This window comes from Eurypyga helias, unplaced genomic scaffold (genome assembly GCF_000690775.1).
Source record: "Eurypyga helias isolate BGI_N326 unplaced genomic scaffold, ASM69077v1 scaffold9727, whole genome shotgun sequence".
NCBI lineage: Eukaryota > Metazoa > Chordata > Aves > Eurypygiformes > Eurypygidae > Eurypyga > Eurypyga helias.
In genome coordinates this window covers 1-23,735 of record NW_010261079.1, presented here as the reverse complement: position 1 = coordinate 23,735, position 23,735 = coordinate 1, and the positions used below count along the sequence as shown (strand labels likewise).

The following is a 23,735-nucleotide window of genomic DNA, read 5'->3' as shown; positions in this document are numbered from 1 at the left end:
CCTGGGAATGCTCCTTGGGGCTGGGCACCTCACTGTGTCTTTGAGATATTGCGTTCAGTGGGAATGCATTTGGAAATGTGCCCTCTTCTCAAAGCGTGCCATGAGCTGATGGCTAACTTTCCATCTTTGTTTGAGTTGGTAGACAATAAACTCTCAGTATCTGACTGGATATTTCTGTCAGGAATTCAGTGTTCTCGTACAGTTCCTGTGTGCTCTTCCTGAACCTACAGTACCCCATTGTGGACTTCCAGCAGAAGCGTTCCTGCCCAGACTCCTGGGCTGAGCTGAGTAAGCCGTGGTTGTGTGTTCCTATGTGCTCTTCCTGAACCTACAGTACCCCATTGTGGACTTCCAGCAGAAGCGTTCCTGGGCTGAGCTGAGTAAGCCATGGTTGTGTTTCAGTGCAGGGTTTCCAAACCAACCAGATCTGCAGAACCCAGAGCAGTGGTTCAGCTGTGAGGGCTTTGTCTTTCAAGTCCCTCCTGCAACAAATGCCCCTGGAGATTCTTCCAGGATGAGGTCAGCATCACTGGGGACCTCTTAAAGATCCACAGTATCCGTTATTATTTAAAAGATAACCAAGCCAAATTTCTATTTATGAAACATAACGATTCTCCTCTGAGTCACTCTGTCTCCCATAATTCCTCTCGATGTTTTAGTTGGGTGCTCTAAAATATCATGAGGTTTGTAAAAGCTTCTTTTCCTGCCAGAGGTGGTTGTGTTCCAGCCATGGATGAGGTGATCCCTGGGTGTGCATTCGGATCCCTTTATTGCTGCTCTGTTACGGTGAGGAAAACGTACCGCAGTGCTGCTGTAAAGCAGCTGTACCCGAAAGGGAGGTGGTTGCGAGGTACCTGTAACAGCTTCTGCTTTGCAAAAGCCATTAATGATCGGTGAGGTTCTTTCGGTTTCTTCTGAGGCCCTCTTGGCAGTGAAGGGGAAATGGTACGTTTATGATTCGGAGGGGTTTTATCTTTCTTGTTCCTTATATTAATTGGCACCAACAGACACGGAGAGCATGGTGATATTTGGAAAATTAACATAAGTAGTGCTATTATGCAAATTCCTGAGAGCCAGTATTTCCTTAAAATAAAATGTAATTAAGCCTCTGTTCATTTAGCACGTCCAAAATAATTAACTCGTATCTCCAGTTTTGTTGTGCTTGGCTTTGTGGGTTTTTTTTATTGACCTTTTTTTCTTTGCATCTTTTTTTTCAGGACAACAGCAGAAGGGTAGAGAATATGTTAAAGTTATGGATTATCGAAGCCAAGGACCTGCCAGCTAAGAAAAAGTACTTGTGTGAATTATGCCTGGATGATGTTCTTTATGCACGAACTACCTGTAAATTGAAAACTGATAATGTATTTTGGGGGGAGCACTTTGAATTTAATAACCTCCCATCACTCAAAAACATTACGGTGCACTTATACAAAGAGACTGACAAGAAGAAAAAGAAGGACAAGACCAATTTCATTGGACAAGTGAACATCCCTGTCAGCTCTGTCACGGGCCGGCAGTTCGTAGAGAAATGGTACCCAGTGGTCAGCCCCAACCCGGGAAAGGGCAAGTCCCCGGGGCCCATGATCCGCATCAAGTCTCGCTACCAGAGCATGAGCATTCTTCCCATGGAGATGTACAAAGAGTTTGCCGAGTACATCACGAACAATTACATGGTGCTGTGCTCGGTGCTGGAGCCCTCGCTGAGCGTGAAGAACAAGGAGGAGATGGCGTCGGCGCTGGTGCACATCCTGCAGAGCACGGGCAAGGCCAAGGTAAGACCCCTCGTCATCCCTGCCATCCCACCAGAGACCCTCAGGAGCAGACTCCGGGGCTGGGTTTTGGAAATCACCGCATTGGCTGGGCGTCAGGCCTAGTCATCATTAATACACTCTGATTTTGCTTTTAATTACAAACATGTCGGTAGCATGTGCAGTGCGAATGGCTTAATTAGCAGAGAGGTCGGAGGGACCACAAGATGCCGGCCGAGTCGTTTCTCTCTCCTCCTGGAGACTCGGGGCCAGGCTCTTACCGTATGAACGGGCAGAGATGTGCAAGTAAGCGAGAAGGGATGACGTGTGTGCGGGGTGTTCCTGTGGGAACCCGGCGGGCTCTCTGCTCCGCTCCCTCCCTGTCGGTGTGCTGCCGGCCCGTGCACCCAGCACCGCAGGAGCCGGGCGAGAGTGAACAGCATCTTGGGAATTTCGGAGGGAAGTCCGCCTGCGAGCACGCGTCTCTGAATCAGCTGTCGGTCTTTGGGTCTGTTCTGGGGTTTTGGAAGGGATGTCTGTGGGGGGAGGACAGCAGTGTGGGGAGCCCAGGAGTTCTGGGGTGTCCCTGGGGCAGCGCTCACTGGTGGGTTGATGCCAGCCAACTTGTGGATGCTGGAAGTTCAGTTTTTGTGGACCACTTTGAACATCGTCCATGGCTGGGAATCCTCTGCCAGGTCTGGGGAAAGCAGCAGGCCAGAAGGAGGCAGAGAGTGGGATTTGCTCCTGGCTGTGTTCTGTGAGGGTACAGGTTGGAAGTTCAGTTTTTGTGGACCACTCCATGGTTGGGAATCCCCTGCCAGGTCTGGGGAAAGAAGCAGGCCAGAAGGAAGTAGAGAGTGGGATTTGCTCCTAGTTGTGGTCTGTGCGAGTACAGGCAGGGTGAGCAGAGCTGGAAACCATTGGAGAGCGCAGGCAGGCGCTGAGCTCCCGCCACGTGGGGCATGGAGTCGCATCCTTGGTCCCCAGGTGGGTGGCACAGCCATGGTGGGCAGTGCCGGTGTCGGGACTACGGGAGTTAAAGCATCAGTGTTTTTCTCTGTTAACATCCCCCTGAACTCTGCAGGGGGGAGGTGGGGAAGAGCAAGATTTCCAAAGCTTTTGCAGTGCTGGGGAGACATGAGCCCCTCACCCAAGGGGCAGTTGCAGGGCTCCGCTTCCTGCGCGGCTGCCGCTGCTGCCTGGGACTGAGGCAGGATTCGTGGATTAGATTCAGGGACCATCTGTCGAGCAGGGGAGTGGCTTGGCCCCCTGATCTGGTTCAAGGCAGGCAAAGCTCACTGAGAGGATTGCGAGGCTGCGGGCCTGCTATTGCAGAAGCAGAGAAAATAGCTCCGTTAAAGCCTTCCTGACCCCGCACAGCAGTGTCGGACCCCAGGAGCGCAGGGAAGGGCGGCAGTACTGCTCCCCTTGGCTGTGTTCCCCTCTGTGAGGACAGCAGTGACTTGGGATTCACGGCATGTGAGAGAACGCTCTGTGGTTACGGGGGAGCACCGTAGGTGTCTCCGTCCTTGAGCCACGGCTTCGTGTGGATTCTGGGCTGCGTTGCCCTTCCCTGCGGCTCTGGTGCCAGGGCTTTTGTTGGGATGACATTGCCATGGAAGACCCTGTCTGTGGCTTACACGGTTCTGGTGCAGAAGGCTTCAGGTGTCCCCTTGACCTCAGTCACCATGGATCATGTGCAGGCATGGCTGAGAGCTGTTGACACTGCTCCTGCCTTTTCCTTCTTTTCGTTGGTACTGGAGAGGCTCTGGAGAGAGCAAGCGTGTTTCTGGACATGTGTCTGCATCAGTGCTTGAGATCCCAGAGGCTCTACATGTGGGACACAGTAAACAGACTTGATGAATCTCCCCCTAAAACAGAGCTTCTGCTCTCCCTGCCTGTCCCCTGCCATCGGCATTAGCACAGGGTTTAGGGAGCTGCCAGAGCAACAGGACAGAGCACGGAAACTGGGGAGGAATCCTTTGGAGAGGAGTTGGGAAAGCAGCAGTAACGTAAAAAACAGTGGATGGTAGAGGCAAACACCCTCACCCCTGCTTGTGTGACAAGGGTGCACCCTGCCACCGCCCAGGAAAGCTCCGCCGTGGGTACACACCGCCACTCAGCCAGGGGACGCCAGACCCGGATGCTGGCAGGCTGGTGCCCGGGAAGCTGCGCTGGTACGGTCCCTGCCCTCCGCTGGGCACTCCAGGGGAAAAGACTAGACAGGACAAGTCCAAGCTCTTAAAAAAGGATGGGGAGAGCAGATCCCCATGGGCCCAGAGCCCAGGGATGGTGCTGGGGAGCCGGCGTGCTGCTGCACGAGGCTCGAGGCTACGGGAAGCGGGGCTGGGTCCAGGCTCTGCTGGCGTTGGGCAAGTACCCCAGCCCAGCAGCAGCAAGCACCCTGCTCCTGGCACTGGTGTGCTGGGGACTGTGGGGCAGCAGCCCCCCTGTTCCAGCCTCTGTCCTCCTCTGACCCTCCGAAGCTTGCCCAGGCTGGAGCTGCATTCCCAGTCCTTGTGCCTTGCCAAGAGCATTCCCGATGACCTCTTCAGCGCTCTCCCCTGCCCCGAAGAGTGCAGACATGGCAATCAGCAACCACTAATTTATTTTGCTGATAAAGGGGTTTTTGTGGATCTTGGCTGCTGTAGCTGACGCTAAAGCAGCAATTACAGCTGGAGTGAGAAACAAGTGTCCGGTAGATTATCTGTGAAGGCTTGTTAGCAGCTAATTGCTCTCGCACTGTTTCGCTCTGTTTTCCTGTAGAGATTTGCTGTAAATACGGTGTAATCCCTTAATGAGGCACGGCCGATGGGGTGCGTGTGTCCCCCCAAGAGCCGCGCTGCAGGAGCTCCTGTGCGGCAGAGGCGTGATGTGGTGCTGCGCGGATGCTCCCACGTGCCGGCCGCAGCCAGACCCCCAGTCCCCAGCGTCCCCATGCAGCCCCCGGGTGGCAGAAGGGCGACCCTTCCCTACAGACACCCCCTTTGCTGCTTTGCAGTAACGAGCGGTTCCCCACCAACCATGTGTCATCTGAAGCTGCGAAAACCCAGAGGCGCTGCCTGTGTCCCTCCTGCGGGAGAGGCACAGCATGTAAAGCATCCGCTTCCAGGGATGGGGCATCCACAGCTTCTCTGGGCAACCTGTCCCAGTGCCTCCCCACCCTCTCTGGGAAGGATTCCTTCCTGATGTCCCATCTAATTCTCTCCTCTTGAATGAAATCAGAGAGTCCTCTCTGGAGCCAGAGTCCGTGCTCCCTTTGATCTCTGTTTGGGAAAAGCTTCGTCCCTGTGGTGCCGTGCGAGGGTTTGGTGTGCATCAGGGCACGCCGGGAAGTGCCTGCGCAGCCACCAAAGCAGATGGGTGGAGCAGAGGGGGAAAGGCATTTGGATAAGGGGGCAGACAGTCTGGCTGAGGGAGCTGCCCCAGCCCTCTGACAGCCGTCCAGCACCACATCAGCGCTTGGTGCAAGCTCTTGTTCACCATCTCTGTTTGTGGCAGGTAGGGATTGGAAGAGGCATCGCTGTGCCGTGAGGGACATGGTTTGCGGCTAAACGCAGAGACACGGGCTGTCAGCACCTTTCCTTGAATTGGTACGTGCGTCCATCCTCCCAGGGAGAGCACTGATAAAGTGTTACCTGTCGGGGCGTGGAGAGATGCCTCTTTCCATGTGTTTTGCAACCTGTAGGCGAAAGACACAGTCATAATTACACGTGTTTCTGTTGCCGTGCCTGGCGCTACTGGGGAGCGCTCATTAGCGTGGCTTGGTGTGGCCCGTGTGATGTGGTTCTGGGTAGGCAGGTTGCATCCTTCCCAAAACGAGACCCACTGTGACTTTTGATGCTTCCAGAATATTTCCTGTGCTTAGACCTGTTTCAGGACTGTCTTACAGGTTTTGGAGCTCAGTTCTTTACCACAAATACATTAAAAAAACTCTTGTCCAAATGGTTGGTAGATCAAACCCAGCATTAGACAAAGCTCTAACTAACCAGCTGCTCACTTGAAGTAAATATTTATGGTGGTGTGAATGGAGTGAAGAAGAAACATGTGTCCCTGTTTGTTTATGCTGCAAGGATTTGTTTCAGCTGAGTAGGTGTATTTACTCCCACCGTTTGAGCCTGCTGCAAACTCCCCACATCCCCTCCTCGGCGGCGTGGGGTGCTTGGTCAGGACCTCCACATATCCTACGGGGTTGCCTAAAGTGCCTGCTCTGCTCGGGGAGGGGACCAGGAGACGAGTAGCACGGCCCAGGAGGGTGCTGGGCTTGGAGGCTGGTGGCACTAGGGCTTGGTTGGTCACTTTGGGCAGCACCGGTCCCTTATCTGTGCTGGAAGGGCTGTGGATGCAGGGAAGAGAGGATGCTGCACGCATTCAGCCAGAGACAACACTGGCAGCAGCCATATCATCCCCCCACGAAGAGTTCATCACTGATAGTATTTTATAGCAGCCATAGTTGAGCAAATAAGGCTTTTAATCAGCTTTATGAACACCCCCACTGTTGTTTTTTTTCCCCTCTCCCTAAACACAACAGTCGGGTTGGTTGGAAGGATGGAGAAAGCTGCAGGGATCAGTGTGGTTTCTCAGGTGCCTGAGAGGGGTCTGGCCCCGCTGCCCTCAGGGGGCAGTTGTGGTTGCTCAGTGTTACATCCCTCGGGTTTCCTTATTGTCTTGGGCAAGGTGATGGCCACAGAGGCTTCTGCATTAACCCTCCCATTGCCACTGCACTTCCTTTTCCCAAGGGGAGTTACATAATGCCAGAAACGTCGGGGTGAGCTCCAGTGCTCAAAGGAGGGGACATCCCTGTGTTTCCCGAAGTGCCCAGCGCAGATCCTCGGAGGAACTGTGTGAAGGGCTGGCCGTTGGGGTTTCGCTCTGCCGCTCTCCTTGCACAGCTCAGCACCATCGAGTGCTGCGTCTCTGCCGCTGCGGCACGGACACGTGTGTCCTGACACTCATCCACCTGTAACCTACAGCCCTACCAACCCCTTGTGTTTGTCACCTTTGCATAAAAGCCCAGCTGGGCTCTGGGCTAGTCTTTGAAATAAGCAGTAATCTTATTACCTTTATCAATTCAATCCTCTTAAGGTTAAGTCAATCCTATTAATCAGGCTTGTGATGTGGAGAACCTTATTATTTCAAAGTCAATCTGCCCGTCAGTCAGTTACGATTTTGGGAACAATCAGCTCCAGCCCGGAGGGGTGCGTGACCCCGGGGTGTGCAGGACCATGGCTCTCATCAGCTCTGTGACACCCCACGTGCTCCGGCTGTGGACACATCTGGAGAGGCACCTTCCCAGGATGGCGAGGTGCAAAATCCATCTTGGGAGTATGCAGGGTACATCCTGCAAGATTTGTCTTGCTCCATCCTTCTGCCTCCTGGGCTCAGGAGCTGGAGGGGGCAGGCGTTGCCCAGTGACACCCCTCAGGCACAGGGACTGGTACCTTTGGGACTGGGATGCTTGATGCAGACCGACCCCTCGCCAGGGTGGGCTTTCTTGGCACTGGCGAGTGCGAGCAGGGTGCTCGTCCCCCCCAGCCCGGTGGGATGTGGGGGGCTGGGGTGCTGCTACTCTGGGCAGCAGGGCTGTCAGCTATTGATTAGGTGTGTGACTGGATTAGCTGCTTCCCTCTCTCTCCCTCCTCTGTGAAGAAGGCTTTTCTTCCCATTTTCTGTGTTTGAGCAATGAGATTAGCCTGCTTCCTCGCCCCTATTGACGTGGGCAGTGAAGGATTGTTCTCTCCAGCAGGTGTTGTTTTTTCTCTTGGTGAACTTCACTTTTCAATGAGCTTTTTCCAGTTGGGGCCTCCCTGGGGTACTTGGGCCAGGTGTGGATGCCAACTGACGCAGGGGAGCAGCCTCAGATGGGACCTGGTGCAGGGCTTGCGGCATGCTCTTCTCCAGGGCATCACCCCCTTTTCCGTATTCTCCTTCCTGCTTCCCCAGGCAAAGGTTTGGGGGATCCTCCATGGCAGCGTGAAGGAGTCCTGCTGCGAGATGACCTATTCATCCGGAATTGCGGCACGTGTGAGGGATGGGGCGGGGGTTAGGAGGCGCTCCCTCACCCACAAGAAGAGGCTGTTGGTTGTGATTTGAGGCAGGAGGATGAGTGAGTGAGCCAGGTGGGGTGAGGGAAGCGGCGGCTGAAGCTCAACCCAGGGGAAATGGAAATGTTTTACCTGCACTGCAGGTAGATCAGGATGGAGACATTTGCGGGATGGAGCGAGGCACGTGGAGCTGGATCCAGGCTCGGGCCAGCGCCGCTGGCCACCCTGTGCAGGCGGGGTGGCTGCCGGGGCGACACGTGGCCCGGGAGCTGCTGGAGGATGCTGTGGCTGAAGAGGTGGGAAGATGAGCTGCAGAGCATCCCGGGCATCCCAGGCGGAGGGCAGCTGTGGTGCTGGAAACACTTCATGGTGGCATCTTTGAGGCCTGAACTCAGGTACTGAGGACTCTGCCTCCTGCTGCGGGGACCGGGCTGCCACTCGGGCAGCCAGCCTCCTGCCTGCCTTTCTAGAGAGCAGCACGTGCTGCTGTGGGCTCATGCTTGGCTTGAGAAGGGCTGGAACCCAGTGCAGCCTTGTGCTGTCATGCTCTGAATTCATTTATCTATGAAGTGCTCTTCTTCATCAGCGTGTGTGCGGTGACTGGAGTTGCACCAGTTCAGCTGTGTCCAGTCTGGAGCAAATATCCTTCAACTAAACACGGGAGCAAGCCTGAAGAACGCTGCCACAGCCCTTAATTTTTACTGTAGACCTTTTCCTTCCCCTCTCAACTCCCATGTAATGAAATAAAGCACCTTATTTTCTTCCATTGCCAGGGGCCCTAACAGAAAACAACCCCCTGCTGATCTCTGCTGCTCAGAAACAGGGAGTTTTATTGGCTTTAGTTATTGCATTTTATTCAGAGCCTTGTATGTGGGTGAGTGAGGCCCCCGGAGGGATTCGACAAGTATTTGCATTCCATTTGTGTCTTCCGAATGCTGGCTGCTGGCGTACTTAAGGCAGAGATACCAGACGTGTGATCCAGAGCCCATGTGGCTTTTTTTGTTATGGAGGGAAGGCAAGATCTGGAAGATGGCCCTGGGACAGAAATGGCAGGATGTCATGGGAACTGACCCATGGATGAGGCTCCTTTCCTGCGGCTTGCAGAGCTCTGCCTGGCTGCCGGGAGCGCTCTCCGTGGAGGATCTTGCTGAAGGATGCTGGCTTGACCCCTGATGCACCTTGTACAGCCCGGCAAGATGCCGGGAGCCTGCTGCCTAGGGAGGCTGGACCTGCTGGGATGCTGATAGGCCCTGGGCTGGGGGATACTGTTGGGTATCCTGGCCCTGGCCTCCATCCCCTGGTCAGCAACCAGGCTGGATTCTGCCCTGTTACACCCCAGCTTTGGGGACTGCACCGCAGTGGCGCTCCTTGGGATTTCGGCAGCTTTCCATTCTGCTTTGGAGCCAAGGGGTCGTTTTCTCCGCTGTCGAGCTGCAGGAGCTCCGTAAGGGCTAATGATCACAGCCGAGGTTTCAGGGGAATCTTGTCTGGCTTTGTGTTGAGTCCCACACTGGAATTTTGCCTTGTTTTAAATTCTAGTGAATACTGTAAATCAGCTAAAATCGTCAAAATTCAGATTATCACTGGCTAAACCTTGGCCCTTGGGTTTCCACCGCTCGGCAGCCCTGGCTGGTGGTTGGGTCGTGCATCGCAGCTTGGCCTCGCGTCCTCGGCTGACGGGTGAAAAGCAAACACTTGGCTAAGAGGAGCTGTAAAACTCAGTATTCCTGAGATAATTAGTATGTTGGGAAAGTGACAGGGAAGAGAATCGAGCAAAGCCAAGGTCAGTGGCTGCTAATTAAGAATCAGCACCTTGTGTCAGGCTGAGCTGTGGCTTGGAATTGAAACATACCCTGGGAGAGACCCAGGAAGATAAAGGTGATAGAGTTACCCAGATAGCAGCTAATGGGATTTGAGCTGGGGTTTAAAGTTTCATTCCAGCTCAGCTGATAAAAGGGGCAAAATGAGAGAAAATAGCGGGGAGAGGCACGTGCTTTGCTTCCAGGAGGGATTTTTGCCTCTGCGGCTTGCCAGAGCATTGCAGACCTAGCGGGATCTGAGGAGGGGGATCTTCTGGCTAAAGAAATAATGGAAGTGACTTTTTTTTCTCCCAGAGCTCCTCCTCTGGTTTTTTTTTTTTTGAGTTTCCTCTGGGAAGGTCAGGGCAGGGCAGCGTGATGGTCTCAGTCATAGTCTTGCGGGAAGGTGGGAGAGATCGGGCCGTTGGGTGCAGCAGAGATGCCAGCCCCCCTCCCCTCCTTCCCTGTTAGATGGGAGACGTACCTGCACGCTGCCTGGATTTGCCTTTGTCTGGGACAGAAGCACAGCAATGAGGGGCCCGTGGATTGAATGATTTGGGTCCCTTGGGTTCAGGTGGAGCTGTCTGTTGAACCTTGATTAAACTTTAGCTGCTGAGGCTTCCATATGAAAAATGAGAGGGAGCTAAGTGCCTCCCTTGCAGATCTCCCAGATTGGCAGGGAATGGGACCCGCCTGTCGCCTCTCCCCAGTCTGGCTTGGAGCGGGCTGGGTCACAGCCGCAGCACTTTGGGGGGACCCCAGGAGCTGTGCTGCACGTGGGGATGGCGAGGACGGGATATGGGTCCCTGCGCGGCAGCGCCGGGGTGGTCCTGCTGCCCCTGCCATCTGGTGCGGTCACGGCACAGGAAGGAGAATTTCCTTAAGGAAGGCTATTGCCGAGCAGGTTCTCTTCTTTTAGAGGAAGGTGGTTTGAAAAAGGTGCCATTGGTTGTAGAAGCGAATTTGTATGTCCACGTTGCTCCGTCTCCTGCGTGGGAAGGCAGTAAGAGGTGTAATGCATGTGATTTACAGGGCAGCCTGTTGCCCTTTGTCGTCCAGGTGAGGGGTGCTGGGGGAGAGGAGGGCGACCCTTTCAGCACCCGGGGCAAGCGGGGAGCTGGGCAGGAGCCCAGAGCTGCTTTTCCCATTTGCAGGGCAGAGAAGGGAGGCTGAATATATATCAGCATTAAAAACTGGGCGGCGTTTCTCCTGCGTTAACGCGAGCTGCGGCGCACTAACGTTACACCCCGTTCAGCAGGATTCGTGGGGAGCTACGTGATGCTCTCTGATCAGTTGACGCTGTTGCTGAGGCAGACATGGAGCTCTGTCTGAAGTGCTGTTTTTCTGGCAAAATCTGTAACTCAGTAGCCCAGGGTGGTGCACGGGGCGGCTGTCAGCGTGCGGTCCGCTCCTGCTCACCCCTTCCCTCGCTCTGCAGCACAGGGGACTATAAAACTGCACGGTGTTTGGTTGTGTGCACAGCAGACCAAAAATGTGCCCCAAATGTGTGCTGTTTATTCCCATGAATGCTAAGGAAATAGGACGTTTGAGCATCTCGATGCATGTTACAGGGTTGATTCTCAGCTGTTAACTGTGGGGCACAGCTCGTGAGGTCTCAGCGTGCTCCTGTTTTGCGACCAAGCGCTGTTCCATGCCGAATGCAGTCAGTTCAACAGCGGAGAAAACGTTTCAGCCACAAAACGAGGGGCTGATACGAGACCCAACGGAAAACCGGCACCAGTGGAAGGGTGAATGTGGTGCAGGCCTGGAATGAATACATTCTGAGTGTGTAAAGGCTCTCCAGGGATTTATCTCCTCTTGTCTCCGTGAGGTTGGAGAAGCAGGAGGGAAGTCGGGCTGGTAGTGATGCACCCGCAGCACCTCTGCTCCCTCTTGTGTCTCGCGGAGCCGAGACCCCTCCGGAGAAGGGAGGCGGCTGAACAAAGCGTATGTCAGTGCATGGTGACCCACCCTGGGCTTTGCTTTCCAGGATTTCTTGACTGACCTGATGATGTCTGAAGTTGATCGCTGTGGTGAGAATGAGCATCTCATTTTCAGGGAGAACACACTGGCCACCAAAGCAATCGAAGAATACCTGAAGCTGGTGGGGCAGAAATACTTGCAAGATGCCTTAGGTACGTACAGAGTCTCGCCCAGAGGGATCCTCCTCTAAGCCACAGAGTGCTCTGGGTGGGGGAGAGCGGCAGCTGAGCCCTGATGGCTGTGGGAAGCACCAGCATTTACCTGTCGGAGGGTTTCTCCGGCGGCAGGGTCCCAGCCCAGGGTGCAGCAGGCAGCTCTGCTCCCAGGTGAAGGTCACCGCTGAGTTAGCGCTTTAATGTGCTTTCAGAGGAGATAACAAATTGGTATTTGAAGGCATTATGCTACCTGCCGAGGCGCTGTCTGGGCACTGGCAGTGTCACAGAGGCTGATTGAATCCCTCCCTGATTGCACCCCGTCGGCAGAGACGCTCCCTGGTTCCTCCAGCACTAGTGAGTCAGATGAGATCTCCCGAGTTAGGGTGATGGGAGCTGCCGCCCAGAGCGCGCTGGAAACCCTCCTGGTGGGTTGGGTTTGGTTTTTTTTTAAAGTGCTGGCTATGTTTATAGCTCCAAAAATATTTCTCTTGATGCAAATGAAAATAATTAGAGCTTGTGCTGCTGGGCAGGTCAGGAAGGAATTGCTGTGTGCAGCCAGCACAGCACGAGATGGGGAGGGGCTGCCTTTGAAGCGTTGTGTCTGAGCCTCCGCGGCTAGATTGGATCCGCAGCCTGGCAGTGGGGTGAGCAGAGTTTCTACTGAGCTGTGAATTTTTCAGCGTGTTGGGTCCCCACTAGTGGATTTGTGTAATATTAGCAAGGAGCAAAGAAGCGTAAATACTTCATTAGGATAATAATAATAATGACAAAGTTGAGGAAGGGGAGGTCGTCGAGCAAATTCAGTCAAACCAACGGATAGCACAGAAGAATAGGAAAGGAATATTACTTATTTATGCCTTGTAATGCTTTCTGGTTGAAGGCAAGCCAGTAAGTAGATTACCTTATAAAATTTCTAAAAAGCCAGGAGATTAATGAAGGCAGAGAATTTTGAAATATCTCCTCAAATGCTGCCAAGCCCGCTCCGTCTCGTACAGGAGGAGCCTGCGGTTCTTGCTCGCTGTTCGGGGCACTGATTCTGTGCAGACCTTTTATCAGTGAAATGATTCATCTGTGTGTCACAAGGTAACACAATACAGCATAGAGCTTTCCCTTAAACCATGAAGCACAAGCAAGTAATCGGGCCGGATAATAACAGCAGGCATCACCTGCGGGCGAGCGGAGAGGCTCCAGAGCTCCCTGGCAGAGCTGAAAATACATTGGAGAGGCTCTCCAGTATGTAATTAAAATCTCTTTTGGCAATAGGGAGGAATGCAGACTAGAGTGGGCAAAAAGCAAAAGGATGGGAAAATCCAAGATGATCAGGAATAGGGAGATGAGGAAACCAACTGCAATTAGAAGAAAACCAAAGCAAACCTTTCTCACAGAGCGTCACTCTAGCTGATTTATCCCTGTCATCCTGTCCCTGCTCTTTCCAGCTGCTGGGATGGGCGACTGCCCTGACCCAGCTGGAAGCCTGTGGAAGCGGTGGGAAGCACCCTCTGCCCTGGGGCAGGGGTCTGTGCCGGGGTCCCGGGGGTGAATGGTGGCAGGGGAGCGAGGAGCTGGCAAAGCAGGGCCACAGTGTCAGTCCCCGCAAGGGTGAGGAGCAGCCAGGCAGCAAACAGGAGGGCAGGGAACCTCCAGAGAAATATTTTAATTCAATTTTGTGGGATGTTCAGCTCAAAATAAACCAAGTAAATTGTTTCTTTCCTTTCATTACCTCTTTCTCCTGTGAATCACGCTGGCTCTTCAGTGCCAGGGCACAGTCTGCAGTAGCAGGCCATCCTACAAATAATTACAGAATTTGCCAGCGTATTTCCTACTGGATTAGCCTGAGGGAGTGTCTCTGGAACGGGTGTAATGGGGGGTCGGGGCAGGCTGAGGAAGCGGGTGTTTTGGCAGCGGAGGTCTGATGCAATAGCTAGTAGCCACGGAGGCAGAGCTGCCAACTGGGGAAGAGGGATGGAACGTGCTCGTTGGGATTCTGGGTGCCTTTCTGCAGGGTGAGCTGTGTTTTGTGAGCTCCCGAGGCAGCGCAGGCTGCTCCTGGGTCTGCTCGGAGATCTGGAGAGCTGGCTGGGGCACAGCCTGCCCCGTGCCTGGCTTCTCTTCGGGCCGTCTGACGAAGGGTAACTGCTTGGGCACTGGGGCTTATCAGCAGAACAGCTTGAATTGCTCTCACGTCTCCAAAACCCATCGCCGATTGTCTGTTTTACAGGGGAATTTATCAAGGCACTCTACGAATCAGATGAAAATTGTGAGGTGGATCCCAGTAAGTGTTCGTCTTCGGACCTTCCCGAACATCAGAGCAACCTGAAGATGTGCTGCGAGCTGGCCTTCTGCAAAATCATCAACTCGTACTGGTTGGTATCCTGCCAGGGTCCCTCTCTTCCGCGTGTCCTCTGCCAGCACAGGGGTGGTACTGCGTCAGGGGAAAAGGGTGACACCAGCCCATCCTCGGGCTGTTGGTACCTGTCCTGTAGCTGCGCTGATGGGCAGATGGTCAGCTTCTTGGGGAGAGCTGCAGGGCCCTGGGAGACCTGGTGACCCGGGAGCAAGGGTGGGGATGGCCAGGGGTCAGAGACCAGCTCCCGCTCAGCCACGGTTTGGAGTATCTGCTCTGGGGGTGCAGCAGCCTCAGCCTCGCTGGTTCTCTGTCACACTTGTTTTCGTGTCCGCGGAGCATCAGGGGAGGTTTAAAATCCTCTCTGCAGCAGGCAGGGTCTGTGGCACCCCTCCAGCCTGCAAGGGAGCTGCTCCAGCACAGGCTGCTTTTGTTTAGGCAGATGTTCTCTGTTGTGGAGTGCTGGAGCCTGGGAGGATGCTGCTGTTACTCCTGGGTTGCTGTTTGGCTCAGCACCCTGCATTCCTCTGGGTTAACCCTCTCTCTCTCAGTCCTGGGGTGCTTGTAGAGGCAGAGGTGGGGAGCTCGTTGCCTCCTTGGCCCAAGGCCTGGTATGCAGCTGGAGGCATTTCCTACTTGTTTGTGCTCAGGGTAAAGGTTATTGCAACTAGTTGGGACAGGCCCGAATGTGCAAAATTGATTGGAATGAGGTAGTTGTATCTCGTTGTGGCAGTGGCTGTCAAGCGTGGCTGTGCTCATGGTTTTGCCACCACTGGAGACTGGGAGCCAGGGGTTTTTGGGTCTGTTGCAGATGCTGCCTGCAACGGTGACCTCAGAGGGGAAAAAAAATGAGTTGGTGACTTGGAGAAATAAAATATATTCTTTCTGCTTCTTGCTAACATACTGTGGTTTAACCCCAGCTGGCAGCTAAGCACCACGCAGCCGCTCGCTCACTCCTCACAATGGGATGGGAGGGAGAATCAGAAGGGTACAAGTGAGGAAACGTGTGGGTTGAGGTGAAGACAGTTGAATATATAAAGCAAAAGCCACGCACACAAGCAAATCAAAATAAGGAATTAATTCACCCCTTCCCATTGCAGGCAGGTTTTCAGCTATTCCCAGGAAAACAGGGCTCCGTCAGTGACTTGGGAAGACAAATGGCAGCGCTCTGAACATCCCCCACTTCCTTCCTTCTTCCCCCAGCTTTATACACTGAGCATGACATCATGTGGTCTGGGATATCCCTTTGTGGAGACTGGGAGCCAGGGGTTTTTGGGTCTGTTGCAGATGCTGCCTGCAATGGTGACCTCAGAGGGGAAAAAAATGAGTTGGTGACTTGGAGAAATAAAATATATTCTTTCTGCTTCTTGCTAACATACTGTGGTTTAACCCCAGCTGGCAGCTAAGCACCACGCAGCCGCTCGCTCACTCCTCACAATGGGATGGGAGGGAGAATCAGAAGGGTACAAGTGAGGAAACGTGTGGGTTGAGGTGAAGACAGTTGAATATATAAAGCAAAAGCCACGCACACAAGCAAATCAAAATAAGGAATTAATTCACCCCTTCCCATTGCAGGCAGGTTTTCAGCTATTCCCAGGAAAACAGGGCTCCGTCAGTGACTTGGGAAGACAAATGGCAGCGCTCTGAACATCCCCCACTTCCTTCCTTCTTCCCCCAGCTTTATACACTGAGCATGACATCATGTGGTCTGGGATATCCCTTTGGGGATCAGCTGTCCCAGCTGTGTCCTATCCCAACCCCTTGTCCCTACCAGCCTCGTCACGGCTGGGGTGAGGAGCAGAAAAGGCCTGACTCCGTGCTAGCCCTGCTCAGCATAATGAAAACATCCCTGTGTTACCAACCCTTTTCCCAGCACAAATCCAAACCACAGCCCCGGACCAGCTACTGTGAAGAAAATTAACTCGATCCCAGTTCAAACCTTCACACACACCCAGAGACTCTTGTCCTGATCATATGAGAAAATGATAATTTTTGCCTTTCTGCTGGATTTGCAGCCTTCCTGCTAAAAGGCCTGGGCTTAGATTTTATTATTATATTTAGTAGCAGCACTGTTGTTGCGGAACATCAACTAAGGATCATATTGGAGGGAGGAAGTCTTTGATAATAAGGATTTCTCATTTTCTCTCCTATCCCATCTGTTGTGTTGAGGTCTGAAAACTCATTATAAGTGATCTCCCAGGATACTGAGTGTGGCCTCCTGCAAGCCCAGGAAGGGAATTGCTTATCCTGATGTTGCTGAGGGAGAGAACAAGCAGCGAGAGGCTCACTCAGGCTTCCTTTATCTGCTACCAGTGAGCAAAGGGCAGATTTCTGTGCAGGTATCCTATACCTTATCCTGGGCTAATTAATAACTGACTGAGGAATGGTATTTGCCTGCTCTCCCAGGAGGGATTCACTGCGTTTAGGCACCAGTGGATTATAATTGTTTGAATTAATCTCTTCCTAAAAATACCCAAAGCAGCACTAAAAGGTCACTCTAAAAATAGGCTTGAAAAGTGACCTAAGGAAAGTCAGGAATGCACGGGAAGTTTGTTCCTCCAGCCCTGCTTTTCCAAGGAAGGCTGGAGCAGCCGAGCTGCTGCTCTGAGCAGTTCCCTCTCAGCCCTTTGTGCTCAGCGGTTCTTGGGGATTAATGGGGCTGATGAGTGCTCGGGATTGGCCAGGGTATCCTGACAGCTAGCGATCTTGCTTGAAATGGAGTGCCAGAGTGTGCCTGCTCATCTGCCGGAGAGAGTCAGAGAGGGAAGAGGTTTACAATAACCGAAAATTGTTATAATTATGACATAATTTGGACATCTGGAAAGTTTCAGTGTAAGCAGAATTTCAGCATGTGGAAGCTTGTTGCTGGAAAGTGGGTAATGAATTACGGGCCCGTTTGTCACATAAAGCCGGCTCACTGAATTCCATCCGCTGTTACACAATGACACTTTTATGGGCTCCCAGCCCGTGACAGTGAGCAGGACTCGTGGGCTGCGTGCAGCCGGGACATATATTTTCGAGGGTTTCCTTTCCGGCAACTGTACAACCTGTCCTGATCATTCAAGCCTTAAATTGCTTAAAGGATTCTCCTGTTTCTGGGCAAATACCATGAAGTAAAAGGGCTTTGTCCAGTTGTGTGACTCAAGCCAAAGACAGAGGAGAATTTATCCAGCCCGAGATGTTGGCAGATGTTATTTATAAAGTGCAGGGGAGAAGCTCGTGAGCGTGAATGCACGAAGCCAACGTGGAGCAGAGGCTGAACGTGATGGCAGTGTTTGCCAAGCGCTTCCATGGGGTGTCACTGCCTGTGTCAGAAGGTTGGAGACAAACCTGAAAACCTGGGTGCAGGGTGCCCTCTGCCTGGATTAACAGCAGCCAGCCCCAGAGACCACAAACCCCTGAACTCTGCAGCTGTGGCGAGGAGTGTCCGTAGCCCTGGGGAGCAGGGGCTGGAGGTCAGGGAGTGCTGGCATCAGGAGCACCCTTGTTGCCCAGAGAAACTGTGGATGCCTCATTCCTGGAAGGCTGGGCTGGATGAGGCTTGGAGCAACCTGGTCTAGTGGAAGGTGTCCCTGCCCATTGCAGGGGATGGGACTGGGTGGGCTTTAAGGTCTTTCCAACCCAAACCAGTCTGTGATTGCTGTGCTCCTCCCATATAGTCCCTATGGGAAATCGTCCCCGGAAATGGCTGTTTGTTAAGGAGATTTGTGGCTTAAAATGGAGTCTGACCTCTCTTCAGTCTGTTTTGGTACTATCCAGCTGTAAACAGCTCTGTTTTTGAGACAAAAGCGGTGGTTGCTGGCCAGGGCAGCCTCCGCCGTGACGGGGAGCTGCATACCAGGGACCCGGGGGACCAGTGGCAGTACAGTGGGACCCATGGCGAGCTGGCTCCCGAGGGTGGAGGATCCAGCTGAATAAATAACATGTGCTGGGAACAGGATAAGGTGGGCGCCGGGAGCTGGGGAGGGCCGAGCAGAAAGAGGCAGCGAGTTCTCTGGCGATAAGGGCTGTACAGTGAGTGTCTGCTGGACCCGGGGGAGTACTGGTATCCAGGAAAGCCAGGCTGAGGTCTGTGCCTTTACAAGGCTGGAATGACTCCAGCGGGGCTCCGCGATTGTACTGCTCGCAGTGGGATTTGATCCAGGAGTATTACAGTTTGCACAGCCCTCCCTCCAAGCACCAGCTGTGCCAGTGACCTGCGGGGGTTTCTGCCGACGGGGTCCCACCACGCTCTCCACCTGAGCTTCCCCCCAGTTCGAAGTGCCCTGGGACACAGCCAACTGACTTGTGATGAGCTGCTTGTCACAGTTGGTTTCATAGCTGTCTTCCCAGTTGTCCAGGGTTTTGGCACCCAGCACAACCAGGAACATCAGTCTGATAAAAGCTGCTCCTTTTACACCTTGACCCAGCAGCTTTGTTTTTTCCTGCGAGGTTTGGGTCTCCTAATGGACACTCTGCAATAAAAGAAGGGTCAGGAGCCTGCATGTGGTGCAGATGGAAGTGCGAGGGCTCTACCATTGCATGGGGCTGCGTGTTGCACCCCATGGCTGATACAAACGATGTTTAGTTACTGCTGTGTGACAGTTTGAACACCCTGTCCTTGAACTTGCCATCCCTGCATGTCTTTCTGTCTTTCAGTGTCTTCCCAAGGGAGCTCAAAGAAGTTTTTGCCTCGTGGAGACAAGAATGCAGCAACCGAGGCCGCCCAGACATCAGTGAGCGACTGATCAGTGCCTCCCTCTTCCTCCGGTTCCTCTGTCCGGCCATCATGTCCCCATCCCTCTTCAGTCTCTTGCAGGAGTACCCGGATGACCGCACCGCCCGCACTTTGACCCTCATTGCCAAGGTCACCCAGAACCTTGCCAACTTTGCCAAGTAAGCCGGGGCGCAGGGGCGGGACAGGGAAGGTCTGGAGAGGGGGCAGGAAGCTGGGTGCATAGGCAGAGCCGCGGCTCCAGCACCAGCATTCCCACACCGACTGCTCCTTCCTCAAGGGAAAGGGCCTCTTGGTTTCCTGTTGGCTTTTTCCCCTGACGTCGCTTTGGGACACATTCCCTCACTGTTGGGTCAGGGAGATCATGCAAGTTTCCAAAACAGGACATGTTTTATGGGCAGGAAAGGAAGCTGTTCTGACCACACAGACGAGCAGGCGGGGTGGCAGCGGGAACACTCGGCACAGCCAGGCACCGTGCGGGGCATGGCTGCCCTCGGTTAGAGGCTCCAGCGGGACCAGAGCCCAAACAGCAGCGATGGTGTGCATTGCGCAGGAGCTGGCCTTTCCCTCCTGTGAGCTCTGGGACCTTCCCTGCTATTAACATGAAATTGTCTGAACTGGAAGTTTTGAAAAGAAAAGGGGGACACTGTCAATTTCTAACTATGCCCATTGGTTTGCTGGAAACAAAGCAAGAGATTTCTGAAAATCTTTCCACTGGCTGCAGCTCTGAGCTACTTATCCTGAGCTGTGATAGCAAAATGATGAGCTTTCTGAAACGTGATTGGACAGTTTCTGTCTAAAGCTTCTTAGATTTGGAAACGAGCTTAGTACACACGCTCGCAGTAAGGAATGCACGTATGTGCACGCAGATGTACAAGTGTGTCACACGAGATGACAGAAATTCTCTGTATTCCTGACCAATCCCCAACTAAAGGGTTTTCAGAGTTCCAGCACTTTGCAGGAAAGACTCTTTGACTAAGCTGACATTAGTCAAGCCAGAGCGATTGAGCCGAGCTGCCCGCAGATGGCACGCAGCACACCTCACAGAACCGCTGGCACGGCACCAGCCGCCGCTAGTATAGGTGAACCACAGGGCCCTCCCTGCTCTGCTCTGAATCAGGTATCTCACTGGGAGCGATGTCTGGGTGGAGTACTCTGAGGGCAGAAGGAGGCTGTGGGAAGCCTGAGAGGACAAATGTGCTGGTCCAGCTGCAGATGTGGCTCCCCAGGGTGGTCCCCAGAGCAGTTACGCTGGGGTGGCAGTGGCTGGTGTTGAGGGGTTAACCTCAGGGCCCATGGAAGAACGAGGAGAGTGCAGGATTACTACCACCATCACTCACTGGCCTCCAGGCAGGTGATGGTGCTTGGTATCCAGATTCCTTTATTTCCAGTGACAGGTCCTGTTTCTGGTGGCTGTGCCCTGACACAGCAGTACTCCATTACCAAGCATGGCTTTGTTTCCCTGGCTTTCACCTTCATTTCTACTGCTGAGATCCCGTGCTGACGAGGACTTAGCTTGGATTAGACTGGAGTTAATTTTAGTTCCATGATAGTGGGGTGTACCAGGTGCCTGCTAGCAACCCATGGATCCCACAGGCTTTGGGATCGAAGGTACCGGAGGACAGCGCTGGCATTCTTTCCTGCCTATGTACCTGCCTGTTCTGTTGGCTGCAGTTCTGTTGACAGGATTTAGCTGAAACTCATATTGCTGTCTTGATAGGTTTGGCAGCAAAGAGGAATACATGTCCTTTATGAATCAGTTCCTGGAACATGAATGGACTAACATGCAGAGGTTTCTCCTGGAGATTTCCAACCCAGAAACCATCTCAAACACAGCCGGCTTCGAAGGCTACATTGACCTGGGCCGGGAACTGTCCACTTTGCACTCTCTACTCTGGGAAGTCATCTCTCAACTGGAGCAGGTAGCCAGGAGGATTGCAGGGGCGGGCTTTGGGGGAAGCCCAGTTGGCTGGTGCTGGGCACATGCTTCACACCCCACACCTCCCCATTACTTTAGCTGTACCTATGCCGAGCACAGCTCTTACCCGTAGCACTTCCCCAGCCATTGCACGTGCTGCAGAAGTAGCTCCTTCTTTACGTGCTGCTTTGAGGCAGCTGAGTGTAGCTCTCTCCCTCCTCTGCTGCTTATCACTGGGGGGGGGATGGAGGGGAGCTGGGCTGAGAAGACAGAGAACAACAGCTTTTGTCTATCCCAGCAGATTCAAAAGATTCCTTTTATTTAAAAGGATTTTTGTCAAGAGACCTGGGCCAAACTTGGCCATAGCTGTCTTCTGTATCTGAACTTACTTTGAAATTCCTCTCCCCAACAGCGGCAAATACTTTCAAAAGCCACATTTTCTGGGCCCTGCCACAGCCTCGGTGGTGGTGGGGGTAAACGATGGAGAAAGTCAGTGTTGTTAACATGATTTGCTGATGAGACTGTCCAGAACTGGCAGACCCCAGAGTTCTCTCGAAAAAATACAGGGTGTTGGTGGTAATTCTGCTCTCTTTTCTGCCCAGGGCACAGCAACAAAACTTGGGCCTCTGCCTCGGATCCTGAGGGATGTCAACTCGGCACTCAGTAACCCGGCCTGCATGCAGGTCTCGGTCACGGCCGATCACACAGTGTCCACACCCAGTACTGGCAACAGCATCTCTGCGGGGCTACAGAAAATGGTGATAGAGAACGACTTATCTGGGTAAGAGCATGAAAGCCGGTCGGGACACAGATAGAGAAATACTGAATATTATCTACTGCCAAAACCTAAACAGCCACACGGATGGGCAGGAGAGGGGGTGCTGTTGCCTCATCCACTGACTAGGCTTTCGGATAGCAAAACTGATTCTAGATGTAGGTCACCTCTGAATCGGGAAACGACAGTGGGTAGTAGGGGAAGGATATGATAAATTCCACTCTATACTGTCCAGTTTTCGTAATACTGGGTGTGTTCCATGATGAGCAGTAGCCCACAGCCTCAGAGCGTAACTTTGGCCCAATTCTGTACGGGGTGTTCTTCATAGGGGAGGTGGCTCAGCCTCCAGACAAAGACATTAGGGTTAAGTTCTGAGCACCACAAAGCCCCAGGGACAGTGGGGACTGCAAAGGCCTGCCAAGAGGAGCATGGATTGCACCGACATTGCTCCCTCCCCCTCTTTCATAGCAAGAGCCCAGGGGGTTCTCTCCTGGCAGTCGGGGCCCAAAATCCCGGCTGGCAACTATTAGGGTTAGGGTCCAGAGAACCAGAAAGCCCACGGGTCCAGGGATAATTGGGATTGCAGAGGCCTGCCAATAATAGCACGGTGCTGCACTGACATTGCTCCCTCCCCCTCTTTTATAGCCAGAACCCGAGGGGGTCTCTCCTGGCAGTCAGGGCCGGAAATCCCAGCTGACAACTATTAGGGTGAGGGTTAGGGTCTGGAGAACCAGAAAGCCCACGGGTCCAGGGATAATTGGGAATGAAAAGGCTTGCCAAGAGGAGCACGGCGCTGCACCAACATTGCTCCCTCCCCCTCTTTCATAGCCAGAACCCGGGGAGGGTCTTTCCTGGTGGTCGGGGCCCAAAATCCCGACTGGGAAGTATTAGGGTTAGGGTCTGGAGAACCAGAAAGCCCGTGGGTCCAAGGATAATTGGGATTGCAAAGGCCTGCCAAGAGGAGCACGGCGCTGGTCTTACCTTGCTCCCTCCTATACTGTTTCTGTTCTGTAAAATTTAATTGTTCGCAGACAAATTCAACTGTTTTACTAATTTGTGCTAATAAAACTAGTTGTAAGTTCAGTCCACATAGTTTTCAGCAGTTTCATTAGGAATTAAATGCAGTAATTGTTCTGGACTTACTCTAGTCTTACCTTTCATCTCTAGTGTTGCTCTGTTGGTTTTATTTTCATCTAATGGTGTTGATGATCTCTGACAGTATCTTTTCACCTAAATACTTGCTAACAATGCCCCATCTTTTTCATCAGTATATCAATATCAAGAAATTAATATTGCATTAATGTATGTTACAGCAGTAAAACGGCAGTGGATAACCTTTAGTTGCTATGCTTTGCCTTGGCTGTAAGAGATGTGCCCCCAGTGTGGATCAGTCCCGCACGGTGTTCCATACTGTACAAATCCTGGCCATTGTGCCCCCAGGGTCTTACTGCCCTGCTGCAGAGAGGACACGCAAATGGGGTGGGTGCAGCCAGTTGGAAGTAGGAGCAGATCCAGCCCCCGAGACCTGCGAAGCCTCATGCCCTGTGCAGCATGCTCCCACGTGTACGCACTCCACTCGCTCACCCGCCTTCACTGCCTGCTCCTGCCGGGCTGGCCACGGGCTCCTCCTCACCCCGTCGTCATCCACTCCCTTTGCACTGTCCCTTCCCGCGGGCAGACCTGGCCAGGCCAGCCCTTCACAGGGGCCGGGTGGTGTCCCCGTCCCACATTGCTCAGCCACACTGATTTCTTCTGAGTGATTTTCATTTTCCTGCTCTGGTGCAGCATTCACAACTCTTCTTTTTTGTTTTGTTTTCCTCTCCTCTTCCTTATGCACTGACTTCCCTGCAGTCTGATAGATTTCACACGGTTACCGTCTCCAACCCCTGAAAACAAGGACTTGTTTTTTGTCACAAGGTCTGCTGGGGCCCAGCCCTCGCCTGCCCGAAGCTCCAGTTACTCAGAGGCCAATGAGCCCGACGTGCAGATGTCTAATGGCAGCAAGAGTTTGTCCATGGTGGACTTGCAGGACAATCGGCTCTTGGACAGTGGGGCCAACGCGCCCGGCACGGCTGACTCCCTCAATGACAGTCAGTCGTCCCTCGGGCAGTTGCAGGGCGTATGGACCACACGGACTCAGCAGAACAGCGTGACAGGCATGGCCACCGTGCGACGTGTGGGCCAGACCCCCACCACGCCGAGCGGCGAGAGTGCACCCGGCCGGCCCCAGCTCCTGGCGCCCCTCTCCTTCCAAA

The 23,735-nt window shown here is 53.4% G+C and overlaps 1 protein-coding gene across 1 annotated transcript in view; it reads left to right on the top strand.

Annotated features, from left to right (window-relative positions):
* Positions 1-23,731, top strand: part of DAB2IP (DAB2 interacting protein) — a gene marked incomplete at its 3' end in the record, with an annotated part of 32,068 nt that extends 8,337 nt beyond the window's left edge. The window contains exons 3-9 of the mRNA XM_010155230.1: positions 1,218-1,772; positions 11,582-11,726; positions 13,948-14,092; positions 18,712-18,948; positions 20,508-20,709; positions 21,308-21,486; positions 23,332-23,731. Of these exons, the coding sequence (XP_010153532.1) occupies positions 1,218-1,772; positions 11,582-11,726; positions 13,948-14,092; positions 18,712-18,948; positions 20,508-20,709; positions 21,308-21,486; positions 23,332-23,731 (1,863 nt within the window). The remainder of the gene's footprint in view (positions 1-1,217; positions 1,773-11,581; positions 11,727-13,947; positions 14,093-18,711; positions 18,949-20,507; positions 20,710-21,307; positions 21,487-23,331) is intronic.
* Positions 23,732-23,735: the final 4 nt, after the last annotated feature.